Source organism: Pagrus pagrus, assembly GCF_965226575.1.
Source record: "Pagrus pagrus genome assembly, chromosome: 1".
NCBI classification, from domain to species: Eukaryota; Metazoa; Chordata; class Actinopteri; order Spariformes; family Sparidae; genus Pagrus; species Pagrus pagrus.
Window position 1 is genome coordinate 16,471,230 of NC_140185.1, and position 25,115 is coordinate 16,496,344.

General features: G+C 41.2%; 3 protein-coding genes across 3 annotated transcripts in view; 2 read left to right on the plus strand and 1 right to left on the minus strand.

Moving 5' to 3' along the window:
• On the plus strand, positions 1-11,124 carry LOC311262235 (uncharacterized protein). Its single transcript, XM_084361500.1, has 3 exons — positions 1-111; positions 461-501; positions 2,845-11,124. The coding sequence occupies exon 3, from the start codon at positions 2,854-2,856 to the stop codon at positions 9,115-9,117; it is 6,264 nt and encodes a 2,087-aa protein (XP_084217626.1). The 5' UTR covers positions 1-111; positions 461-501; positions 2,845-2,853; the 3' UTR covers positions 9,118-11,124.
• Positions 2,009-25,115, minus strand: part of LOC311262242 (uncharacterized protein) — a 27,387-nt gene continuing 4,280 nt past the window's right edge. The window contains exons 2-14 of the mRNA XM_084361507.1: positions 20,492-20,662; positions 18,002-18,245; positions 17,257-17,393; positions 16,798-17,059; positions 15,120-15,248; positions 14,596-14,619; positions 14,362-14,403; positions 13,731-13,762; positions 12,999-13,083; positions 12,554-12,688; positions 12,267-12,365; positions 11,665-11,770; positions 2,009-2,336 (exon numbers count right to left, since the gene is read on the minus strand). Of these exons, the coding sequence (XP_084217633.1) occupies positions 2,311-2,336; positions 11,665-11,770; positions 12,267-12,365; positions 12,554-12,688; positions 12,999-13,083; positions 13,731-13,762; positions 14,362-14,403; positions 14,596-14,619; positions 15,120-15,248; positions 16,798-17,059; positions 17,257-17,393; positions 18,002-18,245; positions 20,492-20,662 (1,492 nt within the window). The 3' untranslated portion in view covers positions 2,009-2,310. The remainder of the gene's footprint in view (positions 2,337-11,664; positions 11,771-12,266; positions 12,366-12,553; positions 12,689-12,998; positions 13,084-13,730; positions 13,763-14,361; positions 14,404-14,595; positions 14,620-15,119; positions 15,249-16,797; positions 17,060-17,256; positions 17,394-18,001; positions 18,246-20,491; positions 20,663-25,115) is intronic.
• On the plus strand, positions 21,555-23,225 carry LOC311269863 (tripartite motif-containing protein 16-like; the record flags this gene model as incomplete). The annotated part of the gene is made up of 1 exon (XM_084374353.1): positions 21,555-23,225. One exon carries the CDS (start codon positions 21,555-21,557, stop codon positions 23,223-23,225), a length of 1,671 nt encoding a protein of 556 aa, XP_084230479.1.

Consider the following 25,115-nt stretch of genomic DNA (forward strand, 5'->3'; position numbering starts at 1 on the left):
GTGGCTCGCTCCCTAAGGCTTCAGTTCACTTCAGGATGAGTCGGCCATGTGGCACCCTGATCGGGGATTAACAAGCAGAGAGCAGTTTGTCCCGACAGCCGCTCGCCGAAGGTAAACCAGTCAAACTCAGTGTCTGTTGATTGACAAGCTGGTGATACTGCAGCATGACCTGTTAGCTGGGTGCTAACTTGCAAATGGTGCATGGTAGAAGCAATGCGCGATATGAAATCTTAAACGCACGATGCATATACTGTATGTATTTCTGTGAGAGGAAGAGCATGCACTGCAATGTTTACCCTGTTTCTGCACACTTTTTGTGCTATAATAGATTAAAGCTTGAATTAGCCATTAGCAAAACTTGCACACCTGCACAGTAATTATACTTTTATCTTTTTATTAGCCTGTTTTGTTTTCCACTTTTAGCTGCAAATAAATGTTCTCTGTTTTGTTTGCTTTGCAGCCTGCCCAGCTAAACACTAGCAACACCTTTTTCCACTTCAGGTAAGTGTTGCTCAGATTCATAAACTTGCAACATGCTGATTAATGAAGAGCCTGCCCTCCATTTTGTTTAATTGTGTTCTTCAAAGCTAGATAGAATGAGGTCATGACACAGTTTTATCACAAAGCTAATATTATACTTTCCCCTTTTGAGCTGCTCCAATGGAAACCTCCCAGATATCCAACCCCAAAGCCTTAAAAGGGGGACTTCTAATGTGTCAGCTGGCTTCCTTGTCACTGTGACTGCAGGAGTCGCTTCGACAACACAGATTCATGTTAAACATTTGCTCAAAAATAGCCAAAAAACCTTAAATTTCATGACATACAGGAGGTATGCAACATGACGTTATCAAAAATTAAAGATAATCCTCACTCTAAAACACGAGGCCAAGCTCACAGTTGGAGTCGTTCTGAGAGGATTTGGGTCTCAGATTGATTTCCAGCAGACTGAGACTGTTTGTGTGAGTGCAGGACAGCAGGCAGCAGGTGCTCGGTGTCAGGGTGTTTGCTCTTATTTCCCTCAGTCTAAAATTAGACCGTGGACATTTTCTAGTGTCACCAAAGATACTCCAGTATTCAGACAGGAAAGGAACAATAAGCTCATATGTTGCCACTCAATACAGCCAAGTAAAAGTAGATTATACCGTAAACTAAAGTATCATGAATGTCAATAAATTGTCAATATCAAAGTTTGAATATGAATTATCTTTTGAGATATTGCTTAAGCTTCCTCTGTAGAATACTTTGTTTGGAAAACACATTATAAAGAAGAGTAGTTGAATTTTCCAACAGATTTCTCTTGAAATGAATGAATCTTCCTCCATATGACTGGTGATATACTTTAATTTAATTCAGTTCCCTCCTCTGCAGCTCCAGTTTCTCCCAAACCCTTTTTAAACACATTTGTCTAATATCCTGGCTACAGAGGCATGTATGTCATATTTATTGTCGGTTAATTATGCTTCTGACCTTTGACCCCCTTCTCATTGTCTGCTTGTTATGTCAATGACTGAGGAATTTGGACCCAAATTACTGATGCTCACATTTGTTGAACGTTTCTTTGCTTATGAACATTCACTATTAGCGCCCCTCCTCCCTGCATGGACCTGGTCACCCTCCTGTAAGTGTCAATCACTGTCCTTTGGGTTTACTTTTATTTCTTGCAGAGGTCATTTTTAAATCCGACAGTCTCCTTGAGAGACTATTTTCATAAGTAGTTTGTCATCATTTCAAAGTAGCCTTGCCATAAGCAACAGCTTTACATGCCTTTCTATTTCCAATGTTGACGCTTCTTGTAGCCATGCAGCATCTTCAGGACCCAATTAAGAGTTTTGAAACCCTAATGAGCTCGTTTGTCATGAGAGCTCATAGTTTTCAAAGCCAGCTGCAGACTTGTCTCAGAGCCATTAGCACAGGTTAAATCAGTACAGATGGTAAGCAGCTGAATACACTATACTGGGAACACAGCAGACAACGATAAGGTCACTGACACAGTAAATGATAAAAGAAGCAAAGACAGAAACTTTTATTGAGGAACAAACATCAGGAATCTGTTTAATTGAAGTTATTGCAAAGTTTTAAAAGATCTTGAGATTATAATTCAGGATAAAAAGAAAAAAGACTCACTATTTGCTTCACTACGTTTTGTAACAGTAAACAAAGTATTACAGGAAATTTGTCATTACAACATCATTTAAATTCATTTCCAACTTATACCTGAAATACAGAGAATGGTAAAGTGATAGTGGCTATAATTTGTGCAGTATCAAAGATTTTTTTTTACCCAAAATTCTTTAAAGTCCAGTATGTGTTTTACAAATCTTCATAGAAATTTCCCGCTGAAAAAGAAGAACAACAAGTTTTTACATTGTATTATCAACATTTATATTCGTCATACAAACATAGTTAATGACCTAAATTAAATATATCTCATTTCCAATTAATAAAAAACAAACACAGTGATTATTTGCCCAGCTGCTGATATTTCTGACATTAAAAATGCATTTTCTGGCCAGACTCTGCACTGGAATAAAACTTCTCAACAATCCTGATTGTTTAGTAATTAGAAACAACACACCATGCAACAACAGGATTTCACCAAAGTCTTGCTCTTCTCTTCTGAATAATCTAGTTTCTATTAAGTTATTTGTTGGATCTTGGCTTTGATGTTCTGTTTTTTTTCCTTGGAAACCTTAACTCATTTTTAATATGGACTACAATATACTTATGATGAAACCGACTGTTAGATGACAGTCCTATTATGATGAATGATTTGCCTGGTTTGTGTCTGTTCAGCAAATTTTTGGATGAAGTTAAAAAGACTGATGTTTCTTGTCTGTCTTGCAGGAATCTGAAATGCTGATGGAAGTAAGCTACAGTAATGGGCTGGATCCCGACCTTTCCCAGCATTATCCTCCGCCCTTACTGCCAAAGCCAGGCAAAGACAATGCAAGGCTTCAGAAACTCAAGAAGAAACGAGCAAAGAAAAAAGGCAGCCTATCTCAGACGCCTATCCCATTTCGCTCCTGTTTGTCGCCTGTCAATGAAGCGAGCACGGACCTTGAGCACAGTGACCAGTCCAGCCCGCCCAGGACACCAGAGTCGGTCTACATTGCAGACCCTTCAGTGTCTAGTTTTCCCTTTAGCTCCCTCTACGATCACTCTGCATCTGCATTCCCTCATCCACGGAGCAGCCCCAACAGCCAAACTGGTTGCTTCCCCCCTCAGTCCTACAATGCTCAGATCAGAACTTCTGAAGAGCAGGTGGCTCCGCTCTATGAGTGCTCCTCTTTTTTATTCGATGACGTGACGCCTTTCATGATGCCACCTTCGGCTTCACCACCCCGGTCACAACCTGAGCAAGTTCCTGCACCACCTCTTTCTACTGCTCTCAGATTAAACATGACACCAAATTCCCATGGGTCAGTCACAACAGTCCCTCCAGTCGCCATGTCGCAGTCCAGCACCAAAATATCAACGCATAGCCTAACCCTATCCCCGGCCGCCCCCAACTGTGGCCCGGGCATGCCACCTTCTCAAGTTTCAGACCTACCTCCTGTTCCACTGCTGCTATCAGTTTCAAACACTCAGACACAACCTTTTATTCCCAGCCAGAGGGAGACAAACACCAGTTCAAAAGTCTACCCTCAGAGCCAGGCATCATCTTGGACTGCCAGACCTACCAGTAATGGCAACTTCATTCCATGCCAGATGACCTCTGAGATAACCGCCTCAAAAATATCACTTGTTGAAGCAGTGAAGGAGACAAGGCCTGACACAGCACAGACCAGGATTTACACATCAAAGGCAACATTTTATGAGATCTCTAAACCTCCCTCCATCCAGGACCTGACATTAATAAGTGCAACCCACCAGGGAGCAATGGTACCAGCCGTATCAAGGGAGAAAACAGCTGTATCAGTGGTGAAAACTGATCAGAAACTGTCGGTGGCGTGGTCCCAATCTGGAAGACCTAAGACTCCCTCTTGCACACCAGCTAGAGTATCCACACCCTTTATTGAAATATCCAAACCTAACCCGCTTTTATTTGCTGCAAGTCCTGCTTTCAACTCCTCTCAAGATTTACAAACTCTGGCGATTCTCAACAAGGCTTCAAGACACAACGAAGCTCCAAGACACAACGAAGCTCCAAGACACAATGAAGCTCCAAGACACAGCGAAGCTCCAAGACACAACGAAGCCCCAAGACACAGCGAAGCTCCAAGACACAGTGAAGCTCCATTACACAGTGAAGCTCCAAGACACAGTGAAGCTCCATTACACAGTGAAGCTCCAAGACACAGTGAAGCTCCATTACACAGTGAAGCTCCAAGACACAGTGAAGCTCCAAGACACAGTGAAGCTCCAAGACAAAAGTCAGCGTGTCAAAATAGTGGTATAAGTAAACCTCCTGCTGCCACAGAAGAACTGAAGGTGACTGATGGTAATCAACTGACTGCGATCATACAAGCCAACAATTACAAAGAGATAGAGATTCAAAATATACAAAGAACAAAAACTACTGAGCAATACCCCAGAGAGAATTTGGCATTAAGTATGCCTGCACCAGACTCTGCTGTAGTTAAACCAACACTAATAGAACCAATCACCCCAAAACTGCAAACAGACCAAGTTTTGGAGAGTCAAGTTTCCTCTTTGCCAACGGTTCCATCATTTTTCTCCCCTGCACCAAACAATTTCAACCCTACACCAGTGATTTCGATGCAAGCACCACTAAGTCCAAGCCCCCTGCCATCCACATATCATCGCCCTGTGAATGAGGCCCGTAAGTCTTTGTCGTCACTATTGGAGACTCAAATGTCATTAGCGGCCTCAAAGCCCAAATCACGTTCAATGTACTATGGGCTTACTCCAGCTCAATATACCGCCTATGGTGGGATTAGGACTGCGTCATCACATCAGAGCCCTGTACCCCCAAGGGTTGATGAAAGTTCTTCAAACAGAACACAGTCAGATCTAGCTGTAGATGGATCACATATCTCCAGGTCTGATGCAACAGAACAACTTAATGGACACCGAGATCTTCCCCCTTCGATGGAGGTTTCCACAGCTCAAAATATACAGCCTCAATCAACTCCAAGGGATTCTGAAGGGATTGTCACATGTAGCAAAGATGTGTTTGAGGAAAGTCGGTCTGACGCTCACAGTATTGGAATACAATCACTCAAAACTTGTAGCATGGACACAATAAAACCTGAGCTTCCCCTTGGCTTGACAGAGAAAACAATTCAACAGTCCACAAGTGAAGTATCCGCATCAAAAGCCTCGTACACTGAGGCTCCAATACCAATACCTAAAGCAGGTGAGGTATACACACAAAGTGCGGCACTGTTTTCTATACAGGCAGCACTAAATACGACTCCATGTCTGGCTGATAGCAGTGGTCTGTCAAGTTTTTCCTTACCTTTAGTGAAAGTAGATTCAAATACAGAAACACAGCAAAAAAGTGCAAAAGACAAGAATGTCAGAGAGAACGGTGTAAGTCCGGAGAAAACATCTAAGAAAGGTGAATCCAAAGACACAAAGTCAGGACAAATAGAGATAGCTCCAGTGAAGTCTTATCAAACTGCTGGTGTAGTCCCTCCGTCACTCCCCCCCAGGCCTGTTACAGACCTAGCTGACTGTAAAAACCTGGTTGTTCAATCCCTGTTCGCAGAATTAGAGCCCAAATTCTCAGGCAGTGCCATCATTAATGGTGCATCCTTCGTAGGAAAACAACAAGCCACCAAGCTGGCTACTGAAACTGTTTTACATCAACCAAGGGAAGAAGTTAATCAGAATATCAATGTAAGCAGTGGGTTTCCTCTACCAAATAAAACAAACACAGGGAACATTTTGTCTTCTGTGGCTGCTAATACAGAACGTATCCCTGACAAAACAAACACTGAGACCCAATATTCAAATATATTTTCTAAAGAATCAATTAATGCTACCACAGGATCCGTTTTGCTACATAAGCCAGTCACAGCATCTGTATGTTCTGCACAGCACAGTATCTGCACAGCATCCCTCCAAAGCACAAAAATAACACAACAGCTCAGTGCAGAAATTAAAATTCATGGAAATAATAAAATAGTAGAAAACAAGATCCATTTGCTGGGAGAAAGTCTGTCTTTGAAATCACCTCAAGTGCCAAGTGTACCAAATATGCCTTATGTTAATACTGCCCCACCGAAACTCACCACAGAAACCAAACTACCTGACCAATCTGTCGCTACAAATAAATCACCAAACATTTCAGATATTGGATTCCCTGATAGGGCCTCTAGTGTGGCCACAAAACAGCCCCAAAAGCTAACCACAACTAGTGAAAATGTGCTTCTAAAGACACCGCGAAGCATAGGACTGAGTGGCCAAGAAAAAGTTGTTCAAGCGGAAAGTTTCTACACCAATTCAAGCAGAACTACCGTCGAGGCCACACGAGTAACTGAAACCAATCTCAACATCGCTGCAAAAGACACACAACTGTTGAGCAAAGTTAATATAGATCCCCAAACCCCCACTGACAGAATCAGAAGCTCGATAGTAGACACAGAATTGCATCCTCAACCCACCAGTGGAAGAGTAGGTTTACTGACAACACCAATGCAGTATCTTCCCACTAAACCTGTTAGAGCAGAAAACATTCAAACAAAATGTGCTATTGAAACGAGACCAGCTTCTAATCCTGCAAAAGGAAACGTGGCACTAAACACACCGAGCAGTGAAACCAAACTGTCAAACAAACCATCTGAAGGATCGCACACTGTCAGTAAGTCTTTGACAGACGTAGTCTCGCCCGGACAACCTGGAAGTGTACTGGCTATTCAGCAAAGCAGACCTCTTGAAATTGCAAAATCAAACAAACAACATTTCGGCAGCAATGTTCCTCATGCAGAAGTTATTTTGCCTACAATGAACAGCCCAGCAGCGAGCATCAAACAATCTTTAAACACTGTGCAGGTTATTAAAAGTCCTGTGCCGTCAAGCCCCATCATGAGGCATGTCATACCAAAAAGCCCTCAGCTGAGATTAGACAGACCTGAGAGTCAATCTGCAACAAAACCAGCTACTGATGCAAAACCTGTTTCTGGCTCTGTTCCTCAAACAGGAATCTACACAAACTCAAAGGCACCAATTGCCAACCTTTTCGCTGATCCCAGATCTTCTGCACCACAAATTACCAATGACACCATCACCGTTAAAGAGCAATCTCCTTTGATTCAGCCAATATTAGTCAATAAAACTTTACCAAGTCCGCCTGCAAGAACCAAACATTCTCTAAGATCTAGGACTGAGACAACAACTTCCACTTTATCTGGACATGCCATGGCTAACATATCTAGTATCAGTGCAGAACAGCAAACCATTGCAAGTCAAATCACATCTGGAGATAACGTTAAAGCATCTGTGAATTCATTGAGCTCTCTGACGGAAGTGAAACAGTTTCGGCAATCTGTCACTGAAACACAGAAATCTATAGAAACTAACTTTCAGACTGGAAATACTCAAACTGTATCGCACACTGATTTAAATTACCGCACTGTTACAAATATTCACCCCCCTGCTGAAGCCACCAGAGATTCAAGAGCCCCACTTAGCCCTCCTACAGTAAGATCCTCCCCTCTACCAGAGCCAAGAGTGCGTAATACACCTACCTATCGGACCTATACTCCAACCTTGCCCCAGTCCCCTCAAACTCCTGTCTCTTTCAACCATGTTACAGAAACGAAACCCTCATCAATCATCATGAAAGACCAGACAAAACCTCCAGTTATACCTGTTCGAAATAATACTCCTACTAGCGCTATTCAGCCATCTGCTAAATTGATCAAAGAGAATATCTCAAAACCAGAAATAAAAGCACTCACAGTAACGGACACTTCAGTTATGACAAACAATGCTGAGGTCAAAGTACATTCCCAAACTAACAAGATCAAAACAAACCTAGCAACAAATTCCATGAAGAAAGAAAAAATCTCCCCACTGAACACTGAAGCTAATTCTCCGATTCATTCTCCTGATCCTGTTTTAACCAGTAAACCCACTCTAAAATCACAACCTCCTACTAAACAGGTAGAACCAAGGCCCCCCTCTGCCACTGTAGAAACAAAACCATTAGTTGTACAAAATGACTCAAAGTCTCCACCCAATCCCGTCCAGATTAGTTCACACACCAGTAATGTCCAGCCATCGAAAGAGCTACCAGTAGAGAACATTTCCCCTGCAAAGCCAGCAACAGACACAGACATGAAACCATCCATAGTTAAAGCCGCTGTGATTGACTCTGCCACTCCTGCCTCTCTGCCTCAGGCCTCAGTCTCAGTCAAAGCTCCATCACCAAAAAGAGGAACATCACCGCCATCTCAGCAAAAAACTGGACTCAAAGACAAGGATGTTCCGAGGACCAAAACTACAGCTGCACCGAAGGAAGCCCCGGCGGTCGAATCCTCCAGGAAGTCAACGACATCGACTGCATCTTCAACTGACAAGAAAGCTGTTAAAGCAGAAACTTCCCCTTCATCTGCTGAGCCCAAAGCAGCCCAGAAGCTGAAAGGCCTCAAGGGTAAGCTCAGCGGATGGTCAAGGCTCAAGAAACACATGGTCGTTGAGCCAGAGGAACTGGAGTTTCCACAGCCAGAGGCCAAATCTCAGGTTGATTCCAGTGGCAGCAACGAGAACACAGACCTTGGTTGTAATGAGGATAAACCATCTACAGACCAATGTGCCAATCAAGAGATGGTTATGAACAAACAAGGTCCCAAGGCATTGAAGATGTGGGACGCCCTCCTCTTTCAGATGTTCTCTACCAAAGAAAGAATCATGCAGCAGATCAACTCCACCAAGAAAGACTCTGACGACAAAAAGGCCTCGAAAGACAATCCCCCTAAAGACAATCAAGCCGATGTTCCTGCTTTTGTCAATCGCCTGCCAGTTTTGCTGTACAGCCCCCGTTTTGATGCCAGGAAACTTAAAGAGGCAGCAGAGAAGCCGCTCACGAAAATAGCAGCAGTGTTTGAAAGGGGGCTGATAAAACGCAAAGGTCAGGAAGACGAACAGAAGGACTTCAACAGAAAAGCCAGAGGATTTGGTTCGAAAAAAAAAACGGTAAATAACTAGAACTGAATTCAGAATATGTTTGGGGTTCATGAGTGATGTGGGCGGTTTCTCTAAGTGATTACAAAATAGACAGATCTCAGGTAGCTGAGGGAGCCTCTGAGAAAAGCAATCATACGAAGATAATTTGGAAGAAAATACATCTCAAAGCATTTATGGATTTCTGCAATAGCTTAGGTCATTTTATAAGTCAAGGCTGCAGTGAGGAGGTAGACTGCTGGGGACTACTGCTCAATTACCATCTACCTGAGTCAATACTGGAGCTACGTATTGGCCCTGGTTTAAAATATAACCTGGGAAAGCAAAGACAGAGAATTCATCATGTCAAATAAGGATTTCTGACATTTTCATCAGTTTATCTAGTGTATGATTTAGCTGTTATAGCTTTTCCAGGTAAAAAAAATAAGGTAATACAGGTTTGGCTTTTTTGCACTTTTTAATCAAATCAAATAAGGATGTTAATGGGAAAAAAATAATGCAAAGAAAGAAAGGATCATTATATTATCTGCAACTTGGATAGATTTGTCTTTTTTCTTTTGTTGTAGTGTTGAATGCATGCGCTGTAGATACTTAAAGGTTAAAGATGGTTTCATTTGTCATGCTGTACCTTTTTTCTATTTTTCTAAACAAAGGCTATTAGTGTAGACCGCTGGTAGAGAGTTTTTAATCTCTGTGATAAATAGGGCTTTTACATTCCTGGATCAACAGGGCAGATGGCTCTTGAAAGAAGGATAACAGAGATGAATGACGGCTGAAGGTCAAGTCAGATCAGATTTAGGTTTCTGCAAGTCAGGTCTGGATAGAAAACAAAGCAGTGGATGTCCAGGCTTTCAATCAAGGCAGGAAACTACAGTCACACAGGCTGGTCCATCTTGGGGCTGGGCAATGTGGAAAAATATCATGATGACTAAAGATCCCCATCTGATGTCGATACATATAATTGTATGTCAGCTTAGGCTTACATGTGCATGTGTCGGTGAGATTTTTGTTTTTTTGTACTATAGCGGCTCTTGGGATGGTAATGTTAGGTCTGTCAGTCAGTTGGTCGACAACTTTGGTCTCGACTTAAATTTCTCAACAACTATTGGATCAATTTGTTTAAATTTGTCAAATACTTTGTTTTATAACTACCTGCGAAATGATCGACATTCCCAGCAGCCTCAGCTGCACTTAAAATTTGGCACCAACTAGCAAATGTTAGCATGCTAACACACTAGACTAGGATTGTCACAGTGGGAATATTAGCATTAAGCTCAAAGCACTGAGCTGGTAGCATGGCTTTTGATGCTTTGTCTTGTTTTCATTCAACCTGGTATCACCACAAACCCTGTAGTCCACTGTGTCAGTTACGTTTGGCCTCCCTTGCCCACAAAAGCAACACAATCTCATTTTATGGTCATGTTAGCAATACAAAATATGCAACATCTAATACATCCCTGAACCAAAATCCTGTTTTATTATATCACTGGTGTTGCGCGAAGTCTAGGAAGATACACTTCACACTGAAACATCCAACAACAAATAAACTTAGTGACCCTGCCTGTGTAGTAATTTCCTGCCTTGTGGTGGATCTTCCAGGACTTCTGAACAATAATAGTGAGTTTGTAATTTGGATGTAGAAAGGAAAATAATTGAATGATGATGATGATGGTGATGATGATGATTATGATGTTGAGGCTTGCTGAAGACAGAATGAAGAAAATGTGTTTGAAAGTTGGAGAAGAAGGACAGATATTAGATGATGAGTGTGATGTTTCACAGCTTTGGAGGATTTTGCTGCTGCTGTGGCAGATATTAGCATGTTGTTGTTTCGTCTGTATGTAAGATTTTAAAAACTGTTGTTTCCCCAAGATGACTGTCATGATGTGGATTTTATTTTAGATGAGGGGAACCTTACCCCTATAAGCTAACCACAGCCTGATTCAGTACTGTACACTGATGCTTAAACTATGACATGTTTTTGTTTACTGTGTGATTCTCAAATATACATAAAGCTGAATGTGAAACTTGTGTCTTGTATTTTTCTTTTTTTTTTTTTATTACAATGCTTTGGTTGCATCCAAAATATGACAAGTTCCAACAGAACTAATCACAGCTGATGAGGCTTGTGTTTGTCTTTATTTTTCTTATTGTTACCAAATCCCAGGAAGAGATCAAAACCAACAATGTGTTCATAACCCCGTCTGCACCACTGGTTCTTACTCAAGATGTAAACCTTTTAAAATGGGTTACAACTTCTTGATACAGAGCACTGTAGTTTAATCAAACATTATTCAAACGGGAGGAAATTGTGCATTTTTTAGGGACTATTTTTCAGCAGCGGATTAATACACATTTGATGCTTGATTTGCTGACAGTAAGATATCATGAGATAATCCTTTAATTAGCTTGTCATGAAGCATGAAGAGTTTAACCAGCATCAGTGACATCAATTCTCAAAAAAAATACTTCAAACAAATTACTTTAAACACTTCACTTAAACAAGAGGTTAACATTTTATTAAATGTATTATTATTACAGCACAAAATCAAGGATGCTTGAGGGTTTTACCTGACTGGCAGTTTGCATCTTCACTGCAGCCGTCGTCAGCAGAAACCTTCTCGTACTTGCCGTGACCCGTCACCACAAATTTATATCTTTTACCACCAGAGCTGTCCTAAAAATTCAGTTGAGAAAACAATATTTATCAGAGATGGATTCACAGACATTTAAATTGAAACCTCAGTGTGTGATTTGTTCTTGTTTAAAACACCATCAGGTTTAATTTCCTGGAAATATAACAGCATACAGTTCACATTTCGTCTCTGTCTGAACTCCAAGATCTGAATGATGCTGCTGCAGCCACGAGGGGGCAGACTTTTACAGACTGCACTGTCGAGCTGAGTTGAGATGATTTACGCCAGATGAATAGTGGTTTGGGTGCGGTTGCATGAAGCAGAGAGGAACACAAAATGAATCAGCTTGTTAAAAAAAATAATGAAACTTAATTGAGAAAGAAAAGGTAAGGAAGTTCTCAAACAGGTAGAGAGTTGAGAGAAGTTGACAGAAATAAAAAGTTGTTGTAAACCTCATGTCACAGAGGGGAAAAATTGAGCACAGGGTTGAAAAAGTTTCATACATTACTGGAAATTCAGGGTAAAATTCTGACATACTGCTGGTTTGAAGGGCGAGCTGCATCTGCTTCCATCCTCACTTCCTCTCACCCACTGATTGATGAGATCAGCGACACCAACTTTTAAACCATCTGCATCCTGACACAGAAAAGAAGAATTTTTTTAATTGACTGTGACAAAACAAATGCCTGGTTTTATGTGCTTCAGAGTTAAAGACCACCTGCATTTGTTTTGTGCATCCAAAATGTTTGTTTGTTTGTTTGTTTCTTTCTTTTAAAAAACATTAAATAGTCCAAGCAAAACATGCATCTTATGTAATGATTAACCTTGGATGGTGAAACTGAGACAGCGTGTTGGTTCCAGGCTTCTCCGGCCTCAAACAGGCATTTCTTGGAGGAGACAGGCTCGGTGGGACTGGTCAAGTCTGTTAGCACGTGACTGCCTGATCTGGAGGAGGAGACCTGTGAAAAACACAGTGAGATTCAGAACTGTGTGTGCTTTGTAGAAGGAACACAGTGTGTAATATTTTACAAGGTATAGCAACAAATTCCTGCAATTTATAGACTACTTTGAATTTACAACACCAACATAATGGCTGCTTATCAGTTATGGTTTCTTTTTAGAGAACAGAAAGGCAAGTAAGAGTTGCTCCTGTTATCTTAGAATCACAGTTAGCACTTTGTGGACGTACTGTCAGGGTCTATCTGCTTATTGCTTAACTCAATAAGAGGAAAAAAATATCCAAATGAGTGTAACTCAATGTGATTTTACCTCGAGTGCATGTGTGTACTGCTCCAGTTTTTTGTCAATCTTGGAAACGGGAACAGGTAGCAGCGTCTTCTTTATGCTGCTGGTGCTTTAGAAGAATGTATAAAAGTTCAGATGAGTCAAGGTCAACGTGTTATAAATCAAAACACAGATGCAGCTGTTGCACGGGCAACATGTCCCTGCTGCACATGAACTAAATCCACCGAAGGAAAACTTTGGAAAATAAGAAGTTATGTTTTATCTAAGATGTGAGTCTGTTTCATATCAGTGACCTCTAAACAGACCACGAACCCCCATTTCATAAGATTTTGTTCCTGTGTCCCCGATCTGATTTTGCCATTAAATGTTTTATTACAGAACGCGTATGAAACACATGAGCAACACAGTCAAACATTCTGTTAATGTGTTACTTAAGGAAAGGAATTAAAGTGAAAATAATGATTCCTGTTGTTGCACTGCTCCCCCTGGACTGCCCTCAAAGACCCCTGAAGGTCCCCTGACGCTAAATGAAAACCACTCTTTTAGGAGATATAACACTTTTGGGTGAACTCAATTGCACAACCAAATTGGATTTTTATTCCTGGGAATAGAGGTTGAGTGGCACTGGAGACCGACATAATCTGAAGGGTTAATTAAAACCCACTGCAGTTCTGAAGTGTTGCAGCAGTCAGTTACTCTGACTGTTTTATTGACTGTCTTTTAAATCTATCTCAATGCATCAGAACACAGACTCACCTTTTCCTCAGAGACTCAGTTCTCTCTATGATCTGTGGAAAGAAATAAGACAATCACTGACGATAACTCACACTTGAGAAAACAGACTTTTGATGGAAGCTGGCTTTAGTTCAGGCCTGCAAACTGGCACAAGGTTGTAATTTATACCTACTAAATACTGATATTTTCTTCACAGAGTATGGCAGAAATGTACGTTATCTACTGGTTGTTTTTTAAAGGAAATAATTTGAGAGAACCCCTCAAATTTGGCACATGGATGAAATTAAAATGAGTTGTTAAAGGTCTTACTTGATCTAGCTTTCTAGCTAACTTAGTAATCCTGGTTAAAAAGACAGGTCCTAGTTGTATCACATTAGCGACATTTGCTACATTAATCGAAAGACTTGTGGAAGACACTCATAATAATAAACCATATTTATACAGGCCTTTTCAAAGCAAAGCTACAAAAAGCCTTACTTAAAAAATAAAATGGATCAAAACAACCATATAGAACAGAGAAGACATGTTGGAAAGGTAATATAAAAGATGTCATTGATTCTGGGCAGAGAGTGGTAAATTCGACCTGTTACATTCCTAATACTATGGCCGCTGCCGACCTTTGACCCTGACATTCGTCCACTGAAGCACTCACCTTGCATTTCCCGTCTGTTGAGACTTTGCTGTTTGCTTCATCCTGTAAAAAGACACAGTGGGCTGAGATGCAGATGACTGCAGTCTCCAGCAGCTTAATAACTATAAGTACAACTCTGACATGCAGTGCATCTCTCATGATTCAAACATTAAGTATGAACTCAGTCCAGCGGACTTTGACACAAATCAACTCTTCACACCTCAGGGCAAACAGTCAGCTGACACATGCACTTACTGGGTAAAACTGAATGAGGAGTTTCTGGTGGAACAGCGGCGAGCATGAAAGAGACAAAACATGTTAGCATGGTTAATATGAAACAAGGCAAAATCATTAATAATTCATCACAGTCATTTAGAGGCATTACTGACACAATCATTTTGATGACTGGCAGCCTGATGCTGTTGTTTCTACCATTCAAAGTTTTTTGGGGAGATTTTTCTGATCTGGATTGAGGGTCTTATGATAAAGGGTGCTGTATGCTGTACATATTGTAGAGATCCTTGAGGCAGACTAGTGATTCATGATACTTGGTTTTATGAATAAAATTGACTTGACTTGAAACGTAAATTGAGAGTTATACTTCCAAGCTTTACTGAAATTCGTGCACAAGCATTGCAACGAAACAGAACATTGTGCTTTCTCTGTGACATCATTGGTCGGAGAAATCCGAGATTTACTACTGGATTAACTGCATAATTAAAGGTGATTTGAATCCGGAAAACTTTATTGTACTGACCACCAGTGGTTTGACGAGATACCTTGAATGTTGGGCTCATCGGACCGTAGCAGTTTAACGACTCATCGCCTTCGCTGCTGCTGCAAAGCGAGCGTGTAGATCTCCCGCTCTCCTCCTCGCTCCTCCCGCCCTCCACTGACTCTGGACTCCTCTAGCACAACAGAAACACGTCAACAACTGTTACTATTTTATAATGAGAAAGCTGATCAAGATGAACAAAAGTTTTATTGTGTTCAAGGGTATAATCTCAAGAACAGTTTCCCCTCACATCTGTTCTTTCTTCCGCATCCTTTTCCAAAAGTAATGGCTGAAACCTTTAAAAACATGTTCACGCTGTTCACCCATGCTGTGTTATTTGGTGGCAGAAGACTAATGAAACACTGGCAAAGCACCAGCGGTAAAAGTAGGAATTTGTTACAACATCTTACATCATTGCTGCTTTCGTCAGGTCTCATTTCTATACCCTGTGAGCCAAAGCTGCGTTTTTCTACTTTATTGCTTTCAGATTTGAAGCCAAATTGTATGAACCCTGAGTTCTAATAAGCATGCATGTGTTTGATTAAATGTTTTATTAAACACTGGGAGAAAAAAACAGAACTGAACTGCTTAGTAGTAAAAGTATTGTATGAATTAGATATGCAAAGGTTAAATTTCTAAAATAGGCCCTTCATGACGCCTCAAAATGTGAAAAAGTTGTACATAACTAACAACATACAACTTAGAGATCCAGTCATGAAGGTAAAAATGAAGTATGTTTGATAGGGGCACCTGGGTGATGACTCGTGGACATTAAAGGTACCCCATGGAGTTTAGTTTATTCTCGTTCTTGTGCACAATTGCACACATGCATAGACACGCAGGTGACGTGATTCACATTCCCGCCGAGAGTTTCACACTATTCCTGTCTATCTACAGGACGCAGCAGTGTGCCAAGAAACACAGCAAAGGTTGGGAAAGGAAGGGGAGAAGAAAAATGTATGCTCGTAAACATCATTATAAAAAAAAGCAGGCTTCAAACTTTAAACAAAAAAAAAAAAACAGGTTTCCAAAAATTTTATGAGGAGGAAAATGGATTCAGTGTGTTGGTTGCTGAGAATGTACACAATGTGTTTTAGTGAAAAATACTGTTTTTTTGTAAGGTTTTGCCTGGGAGTGAATGTGGTCAGCAGATATCATGTCAATCCGTCCAATAGACTGTTAGAAGTATGTTCAACAGACCTGACGGTTCAGCCTGAGGATAACGCTAAATCTATGCTCACGTGTGAATGTACATAAAGTGAACAGTGCATCCTCTGGGAACATTCACGCGCTAAATAAAGTCTATGGTCGATTCAGCATTAGATTTTCTTATGACTGGCTAATAAATGGAAGCTGTGGTCTGATTGCAGTGCTACAGGAAAGATCATCTAGTCTCAAAAACATCTCTGGGGACCATGAATATCCACAGCACGATTTATGGAAATCAGGCAGTTTGTTTTCAAGATGCGTTGCCGTAAACTAGTGTAGGCGTTGGTCAAGGATACATTTTGAATATTCACAGCATGTTTTATGACAATCTGGATGGTAGTTTCCAACATATTTAGGTGTGGATTAAGATGACGGTTAAAAAAAGATCATCCAACTCTCAAATGTCATCTTAAGGAGTGACAAAAAATAGACATAGCAGTAGCAGTAGAGGCAGCAGTAGTAGGAAGGCCAACCTTTTCTGACATCTTGTACTCTTCCTCTTCCTCTTGATCTTCCTCTTCCTTTTCCTCCTTCTCCCTGTGTCTCTCCTCCCTCCTGAGGTGGAGGTCTTCCTTCTCTTCATGTGTGAAGCTCAGTTCCTCTTCTTCCTCCTGATCATCCTCATCTCTGGGGATCTGTCGGGTTTCTGCTGACATCCAGTCTGTCTGTAGAGCAGCCTGCACCTCCTCTTTCTCCTCCTGCTCCACCTGCCCATCCACTCTGCAGGCTCCTCCACTGTGGAGATGAAGATTTAGTTGGTTAATAAAGTGAGAAAGTTGTGGATTGGATAAAAGAGCATGTTTACATCCCAGGATAGAAACACACCATACATGAACCAAGAGATAAACTATTCATGAGAAAACGTTTAGGGTTATTAAAACATGCTACTTGACAAAGAGGGAGATAAAGTCAGACATGAGTGGAGAACACACCGAGGCTTCATCGTCCCCGCAACCAGGTAAGACGTCCTGTCTGCTGGCTGACCCGTGGCGTGCTGCAGCCTGGTGTCCTGTGGCAGGAAGACCGTTGAGCTGAATGATGTCCTGACTTCTTTTCTGTTGTTGGACTTCTAAAATGAACCAAAAGCAAAGCAGGTGACTTGTTACTTTACAGTTACGATACGATGGAGTAAGTATTAAGAGCCTTTACTTTAGTTAAAGTACTAATACCTCACATTAAAAATACTCTGTTAGAAATAAGTGTTACTTCAGTTAAAGTATTAAGTATAATAATGATGGTTTGTCCAGCTTTGTACAACTTCACACTCAAAACGTCAAAATGATGAAAAAGACATCAAAATCATTCAAATAATTAAAAGAAAAGCTGCAAATCCTCATATTTGTGAAGCAACCATGAACTGTTTGTGCATTAAGTTTACTTAAATGATGGAAATTGATGCCAATTCACTCTCTGTACACGGACCGACCATTTAAAGGATAATTAAAGTTATTACAATTCATCCTGAGGGGAACATCAGAAATCAGAACCAAATTGTGTGGCAATTGATCTAAAAGACATTTCATTAAAAATCACAAATGTGAACCTCATGGTGGCACTAATGGAAAAGACGGGATCGCCCGCAAACATGAGACAACCAGACTCAGTTGTTTTTCTGCCAAACAGTCGCTCCACCTGAAAGCCCCATTACTGACTGTATTGATCTGTTATGTGGTAAACCTTCTCTGGAGGTCTTGTTGAAGCTCCCTGGGACCGACTGCTTTGCTCCTCCTCTTCATCCCCCTGCTGTTTGTCCTCTCCAGGCTCTGGTTTCCACTGTGATGTTAAAGGTCTCTGCACCCTGACCCTGCAGTCATCTGGCACCTCCTGCTCATTACGATTCTCCAACCTGTGACTCCAGTCGCTGAAGCCCTCGTCCTCCTCCAGAACCAAGCAGCAGCTTGGCTTCAGATCCTCGTCCAGCCTGAGGACCAAACAGAGATCCTTTTAGTCATCTGACTGATCAATGAAAGAGTTTGATTGGAGGTTGGTGCTACCATGTCAGTGGTTTAGTGAATTGAGGTTGAAACCTCTTTTTTTCACACATGTCTACTCAAAATCCAACTATTTTCTCCTCCAGTGTTTTGCTTGTTCTGCTTTGTGAGGGTTATTTGTATCTGTTGGATCGAAACACTGTAAAAGAAAATGATCTCAGAGCTATCAGTACAGTTTGTTTTCACTCATGCCTCCATTGTTTAACCATCTCCTCCATCTCCTCCAGTTATAGTGCTGCCTGTTGTTAGGGCTTATCTCTTGTTTCTGATGTTTTTTTTCCCCCTCCAAGTTACCAAGTGTCTCTGATGTCATCCAAAGGTTTCTAACTGGGCACAGTGTTGAGCCAGGAGGCAGGTGGCAGACAGGACCTGCAGCTTCAGGCTCCATGGAAACAATAAACAAAGAGTAGCTGCAGCCTCTCGTTCCAGATCAGCTCACATCAGCAGACAGTACCTCATCAGTAGGAACAAAACTCCCAAAAGCTGAGCTGCGAGTGCTGTAACCCTCATGTAATTAATTTCAGCTTACTTGGATTGTGTTGCACATTTGGCTGAACAGTGCAAACATATTTTTTTACTGGTGCTCTCTGATCTGGACTTGATTTGGATGCTGTATTAAACATAAATGAAACCGATAATGTGTTAATCCTTGTTGACATATATTCAGTCATTAACAGTACAATGACAATATTTTGTTTCACCTCATGAACTTTATTGAGTTTTGTAAATATATGCTTAGAATTTGTTGCGGGCAACATGTATTAAACAAGTTGGGAAACAAAAGACTGTGAAAGTTAAGGAGTGCTCCAAAAAAACCTTTTAGTAACATTGAATAGGCAAACAGGTTCATTGGTGACAGGTGATAGTGTCATGATGGGTATGAAAGGAGCATCCTCGAAAGTCCCAGTCATTCACAAGCAGGGATGGGGCGAGGTTCACCACTGTGTGAAACAAATGATTGTGTAAAAGGATTTTATTGCACATGGGCTCAGGAAAAGTTTGTAACACTGTTTGCAAATGATTGCATCTGTTTTTATTAATGCTTTGCACAGCGCTCCAACTGTTTTGGAATCTGGTTGTAAGTGTCGCCTTTGGCTGACTGTTGGTTGATCCCGTTTGTGTTTATGATCACCTCCATCAAAGACAATACATTTTCAGTCCTGTTTGTTTGTTTGTCTGTCTGTTACTTAGCAGTACGTCTCATAAAGTTTTCAACACTCTTAACTGGAAATTGGAGAATCACCAGGTGGCCATTTATGAATAGTTTTATGTTTTGACAGACATCTGAGAATACATTTACAGAAAACTTTTTTTCCTGGACCTCTTGGGTCAACTTGAAACCTCTTTCAGCCAAACACAAAAGATGTGTTTGGCTGAAAGATTCAAGTTGAGTCACATGATGAAAGATTCACATGATTATCAACAGCCCTCGCACAAAATTATCTTCTATTATAACTAAATTCAAAATATTTGAGCTTCTAAAATGTTTGAATTTGGTTTTTTGAAATGTCAAACCAACCAACAATGTAATCACTTGTATTATTTCAAAAGTACACATCAGCAAAGCTAGAATACAAACAACTTCATTCTTTTCTCGGATTTGATTTTATCATCCAATATAAACAGCCTGAGGCTGAAGACAGTTTGGTCTGTCCTGTCAATTTTGTGCACTAATAAACTGTCTTAACTTTTGGTAACCAAACATAACCGTACACCTTAACCATGAGGCTAATGACTGAACCAGTGACGAGTGAAGTGCATTTTACTTCACGGGGCTGTAAATGAGTCTGCTCAGCAGCTTACAGTCTCAGGTGATGAGCATGTTTCCCCTCGTCACATCTCTGAGCAATCAAACAGAAACTGATGGTGCAGCAGCTTTCTCAGCGCGTTCACCTGCAGCACCACTGGACTGTGTAAGATGACTAAACATATTGTTAACAAACATGCACACAAGTCTTTTCCCTTGTAATCAGCACTGTAGTAAGTACCCCAATTGAAATCTGAGCTGTAAACATCACAGCCTGTTCAGCCAACGTCGGATCTGTTATGTGAAATTTCAAGCCATCATTTTTGTAAGACTTCTATCCAATAGCTCTCCATTTCTAGTCTGGCTTTTAGATATTTGCAATTGAAGGCCATTACAGGGTGAAGTGGTATAACAGTTTGTCGTACTCACGCTGTGTTGTGTGTTCGGCCGTTGTGTGTTCGGTCATGGTGTGTTCGGTCGTTGTGTTGGGGGGGCTCTGGCCCGGAGGGACTCCCCTCTCCTTTCTCCTTCTCCCTGCTTCTCCTCCTTCGCTCCCGCTCCACCTCTTCAGCATCCTCCTGGCTCCGCTGGGCGGTCACCCTAAAACCAACCAACATGGACACCAACGCCTGTCAACACACTAGTTAACATCCTCAGGGATCCAAGGATAACTCTCTGGATATAACTTTACCTGAAGAACTTTACCTATATGTGAAAAGTTAGCAGCAAGTATCAGGGTTCACAATGATCTTTAAGATAGTGATGTTTACCTCTTAACATACAATTCTCCAGTTTTTCCCCTTTAAAGTAGTTTTAAGTGAGCCCAGTTGCCATCAAATCATTTCTGCGCTTCCCGTTTCAACTGACGAAACCGGGTATTTTAGTGGCTGTTGAGACATTTCCCAGCCGTGTTTGTAGTGACAACAACTGGTATTTTAAGACAACACATGATCTTTTCCTAACCCTAGCCAAGTGATTTATGTGCCTAAACCTAACCAGACCATACACGTAAAGAAATGTATATTTGAAATTTCAAGAAAAGTAACGTTTCAATATATCCATTCATTGCAGAAATGTACAAAGTTAACATTTATTTGGTGATTGGGTTAAGTGTTTTTAAGTTGTGAGCAGAAAGTCTCCACTTTCAATCCAACTCATTTTTCTGCACGTTGTAAATTAAAGATCACCCTACACGCCCCATCTCTCATAGAAAAAACAACTCGTTGTGAAATGCAGTAAAACCTGAAAACCCTTCCCTCTTTCTTTTGTTCTTAAACACAGCGAGCTCCACCCTATCACGATATTTATTTGTTCCCTGCCCGTCACATGTGTCACTGCAGGTAAAAGGATGGGTGTCAACAACATAGTGTGGAATGAAGGATCTGACTAACGTCATTATTTGCAGCAACTGAACAAGAGCAGGAGGAGAAATCTTTTGTTTCTGTTCAGAGAAAGAGAAACTGTTTCACAGTCACCATCACTGACAGGTGAAATGGCGCAACAAGCAACTCAGCTGGACCAAGTGAAATTCTGCTGTTCAATCTGTCTGGATCTACTGAGGGATCCGGTGACTATTCCCTGTGGACATAACTACTGCATGAGCTGTATTAAAACCCACTGGGATGAAGAGGATGAGAAGAAAATCCACAGCTGCCCTCAGTGTAGGCAGACATTCACACCGAGGCCTGTATCGGTGAAAAACACCTTGTTAGCAGATTTAGTGGAGGAGCTTAAGAAGACTGGACTCCAAGCTGCTCCTGCTGATCACTGCTATGCTGGACCTGAAGATGTGGCCTGCGATTTCTGCACTGGAAGAAAACTGAAAGCCCTCAAGTCCTGTCTGGTCTGCCTTGCCTCTTACTGTGAGAGTCACCTCCAGCCTCATTATGATGTGGCTCCATTAAAGAGACACAAGCTGGTCGATGCCTCAAAGAAGCTCCAGGAGAGCATCTGCTCTCGTCATGATGAGGTAATGAAGATGTTCTGTCGTACTGATCAGCAGTGTATCTGTTTTCTCTGCTCTGTAAATGAACATAGAGGCCACGACACAGTCGCAGCTGCAGCAGAAAGGGCTGAGAGGCAGACAGAGCTCGAGGTGAGTCGACAAAAAATCCTGCAGAGAATCCAGGACAGAGAGAAAGTCGTAATGGGGCTTAATCAGGAGGTGGAGGCTTTCAATCGCTCTGCTGATAAAGCTGTGGAGGACCGTGAGAAGATCTTCACTGAGTTAATTCAACTCATTGTGACAAACAGCTCTGAAGTGAAGCAGCAGATCAGATCCAAGCAGGATGCTGAAGTGAGTCGAGTCAGAGAGCTTCAGGAGAAGCTGGAGCAGGAGATCACTGAGCTGAAGAGCAGAGACGCTGAGCTGGAGCAGCTCTCACACACAGAGGATCACAACCATTTTCTGCAGAAGTACCCCTCACTGTCACGACTCAGTGAAACTACAGAGTCATCCAGCACCAATATCCATTCTGTGCGGTACTTTGAGGATGTTCCAGTGGCTGTGTCAGAGGTCAGAGATAAACTACAGAACATTCTGAGTGAGAAGTGGACAAGCATCTCACTGACAGTGACTGAAGCTGATGTTTTAATGCCACAACCAGAACCCAAGAGCAGAGCTGAATTCTTACAGTATTCATGTGAAATCACGCTGGATCCAAATACAGCACAGCCATATCTGTTATTATCTGATGGAAACAGGAAAGCAACACTAGTGAGTAAACAACAGTCTTATTCTAGTCACCCAGACAGATTCACTAATTGGCGTCAGGTCCTGAGCAGAGAGAGTCTGACGGGACGTTGCTACTGGGAGGTGGAGTGGAGAGAAGGAGTTTGTGTGGCAGTCGCATACAAGAATATCAGCAGAGTAGGGGGCTCGGATGAATGTAGATTTGGAAACAATGACAAATCTTGGGCATTATATTGTACCAGAAACAGTTACAACTTTTGGTACGACAATATTAGGACTCCTGTCTCAGGTCCTCAGTCCTCCAGAGTTGGAGTGTACCTGGACCACAGTGCAGGTATTTTGTCCTTCTACAGCATCTCTGAAACCATGAGCCTCCTCCACAGAGTCCAGACCACATTCACTCAGCCTCTCTATGCTGGACTTTGGTTTTATTTTGTTGAAGACACTGCTGAGTTTTGTAAACTCAAATAGACAGAAGTCATTTAAGGGACAATAGACTGAGTTGAGTTTGTTTTGGCTTCATGTTGGTTGCAGAGATTTACTGCAGAAAGATCACCTGTTGGTGATTATAGGTGGTACTTTGACCAACCCAATCACCAGAATAAGTTGGCATTGTACATTTATATATATCACAGATATTGTATGTTGAAACTTTACGTAAGGTTTACGCAAAAAAGCACTTGGTTAGGGTTAGATTAAGACCATGTTTTGGCTTAAAATACCTGCTTTTGGTGCCAGAGACACAGCTGGAAAATGTCCAAATGTCTTGTAAAAAATACCCAGTTTTGTCAGAAGAACGGGGATCTCGAGGTGGTCTCTAACAATAGTCTGCTGTTTAGCAGGCATCTTACACATCTCTGTGTTTGCTCAGGCATGGAGGCTATCACTGCATGTGATGATTTTTGTTGGCCAGAACTGGTTTGTCTCTGCATGTAAAAGTAAACTTCTCTGAGCTCCAAATGTCTGTTTAATGTTTTTATTGGTGTATTTGTATGCTGTTGTTTCTCTTCCGATGCATGGATCTTAAGTGAGAAAGCACCAAAAATCTTACTTTATCCTAGATATTTTGTTCTCTCCACTTTGTACTTTTGTAAAGAAATCTATAAGCATGTTTATATTGCATTTATATGTTTGGCAGACCAGATGTTGTCATCATTCAAAATGACGTACAATTTAAGTATCATAAAACTGTAATTGTCATGATCGTAATCAATAATGAGTTCATCCATTATCTTCTGTTATATACACTGTAGGTGAGATTCTGTTCAGACAACCTGATTGTGTGGATGAAATAAATCTGTGCGTGAAATCATGGAACAAGAGGCATTACACATTATTTACTGATGGGGTATGTGAATGAATTGAAGGTTTGCATAATGAATAAAATTGTAAGATAGAAGTATCTGTAACACATGCTTATGAAGTGAAGACAGATACTGTGTAAGTCAAGCGATGACCTTTTAAACCTTGTTATCTGCTCCACCAAAGCACACAGAAAGTTTCATATGTGTTCTTTGTCTGCTATAACAGTGAAAGGTACCTATGGAAAAGTGTATGCATCAGGATTTTCTTAGGTAAGTAGATTTATAAATTCTAGGAAAAAATTACTCGGCCCTCTGTTTCATAGAAAGCTCATTCAGTTCTCGTGTCTGATCGGTTCTATAGTTTCCAGAGGGCGGGACTTGATAACAATAACTCTTTTTATTGTTGAAGCACATCTGGTGGAGCTTGAGCCAGCTGCTGTGCTGTTTCACTTAATTTCAATCTCCTGAGAGAAACAAAGAGGGAGCGAGGGAGGAGGTGAAGAGATGGAGGAGGAGGAGCAGAACGGATGATGGAGAGAGACTTTAATCCTGTGTAGCCATCTCGTCATACTTACGGAGGTCTGGAGAAAATCTTGTCGAAAAATTGGCACAATGAGAACTTTGGAAATTTTCAGTCTGACATTTGATTGGTTGGAAATCCCAGGGGAGCACCTGCGTTTGGAGTTTGGGTACAAACAAGTTTTCCAAAGCATGATGTCATTGGTTTTAGAGGATAATTGGAGTTTATAACTTGGATCATATTTTTGGAGATTTGGCCCAAAGTAAATGCTGAGATCTCAAAGAATGTTGTGCCTTTACTAAAAATGTCTGACTTTGCCAGAAACATGACAGTCATACGTGACTAAAGCCAAAGCAAAAACAGAAGCTGTTGAAGTTATTATCCAAACTGTTCGTTGTAAACACCCAGCAGATTACAGAATGTAATGATTTAACTTTGACCCACTGCATTTACCGTAGTTACTGTTTTCACATTGAATGATGGATTATTATTGACACTTCATGTACACACACCTTTGTTCCTAGGTCTAGATAAAGG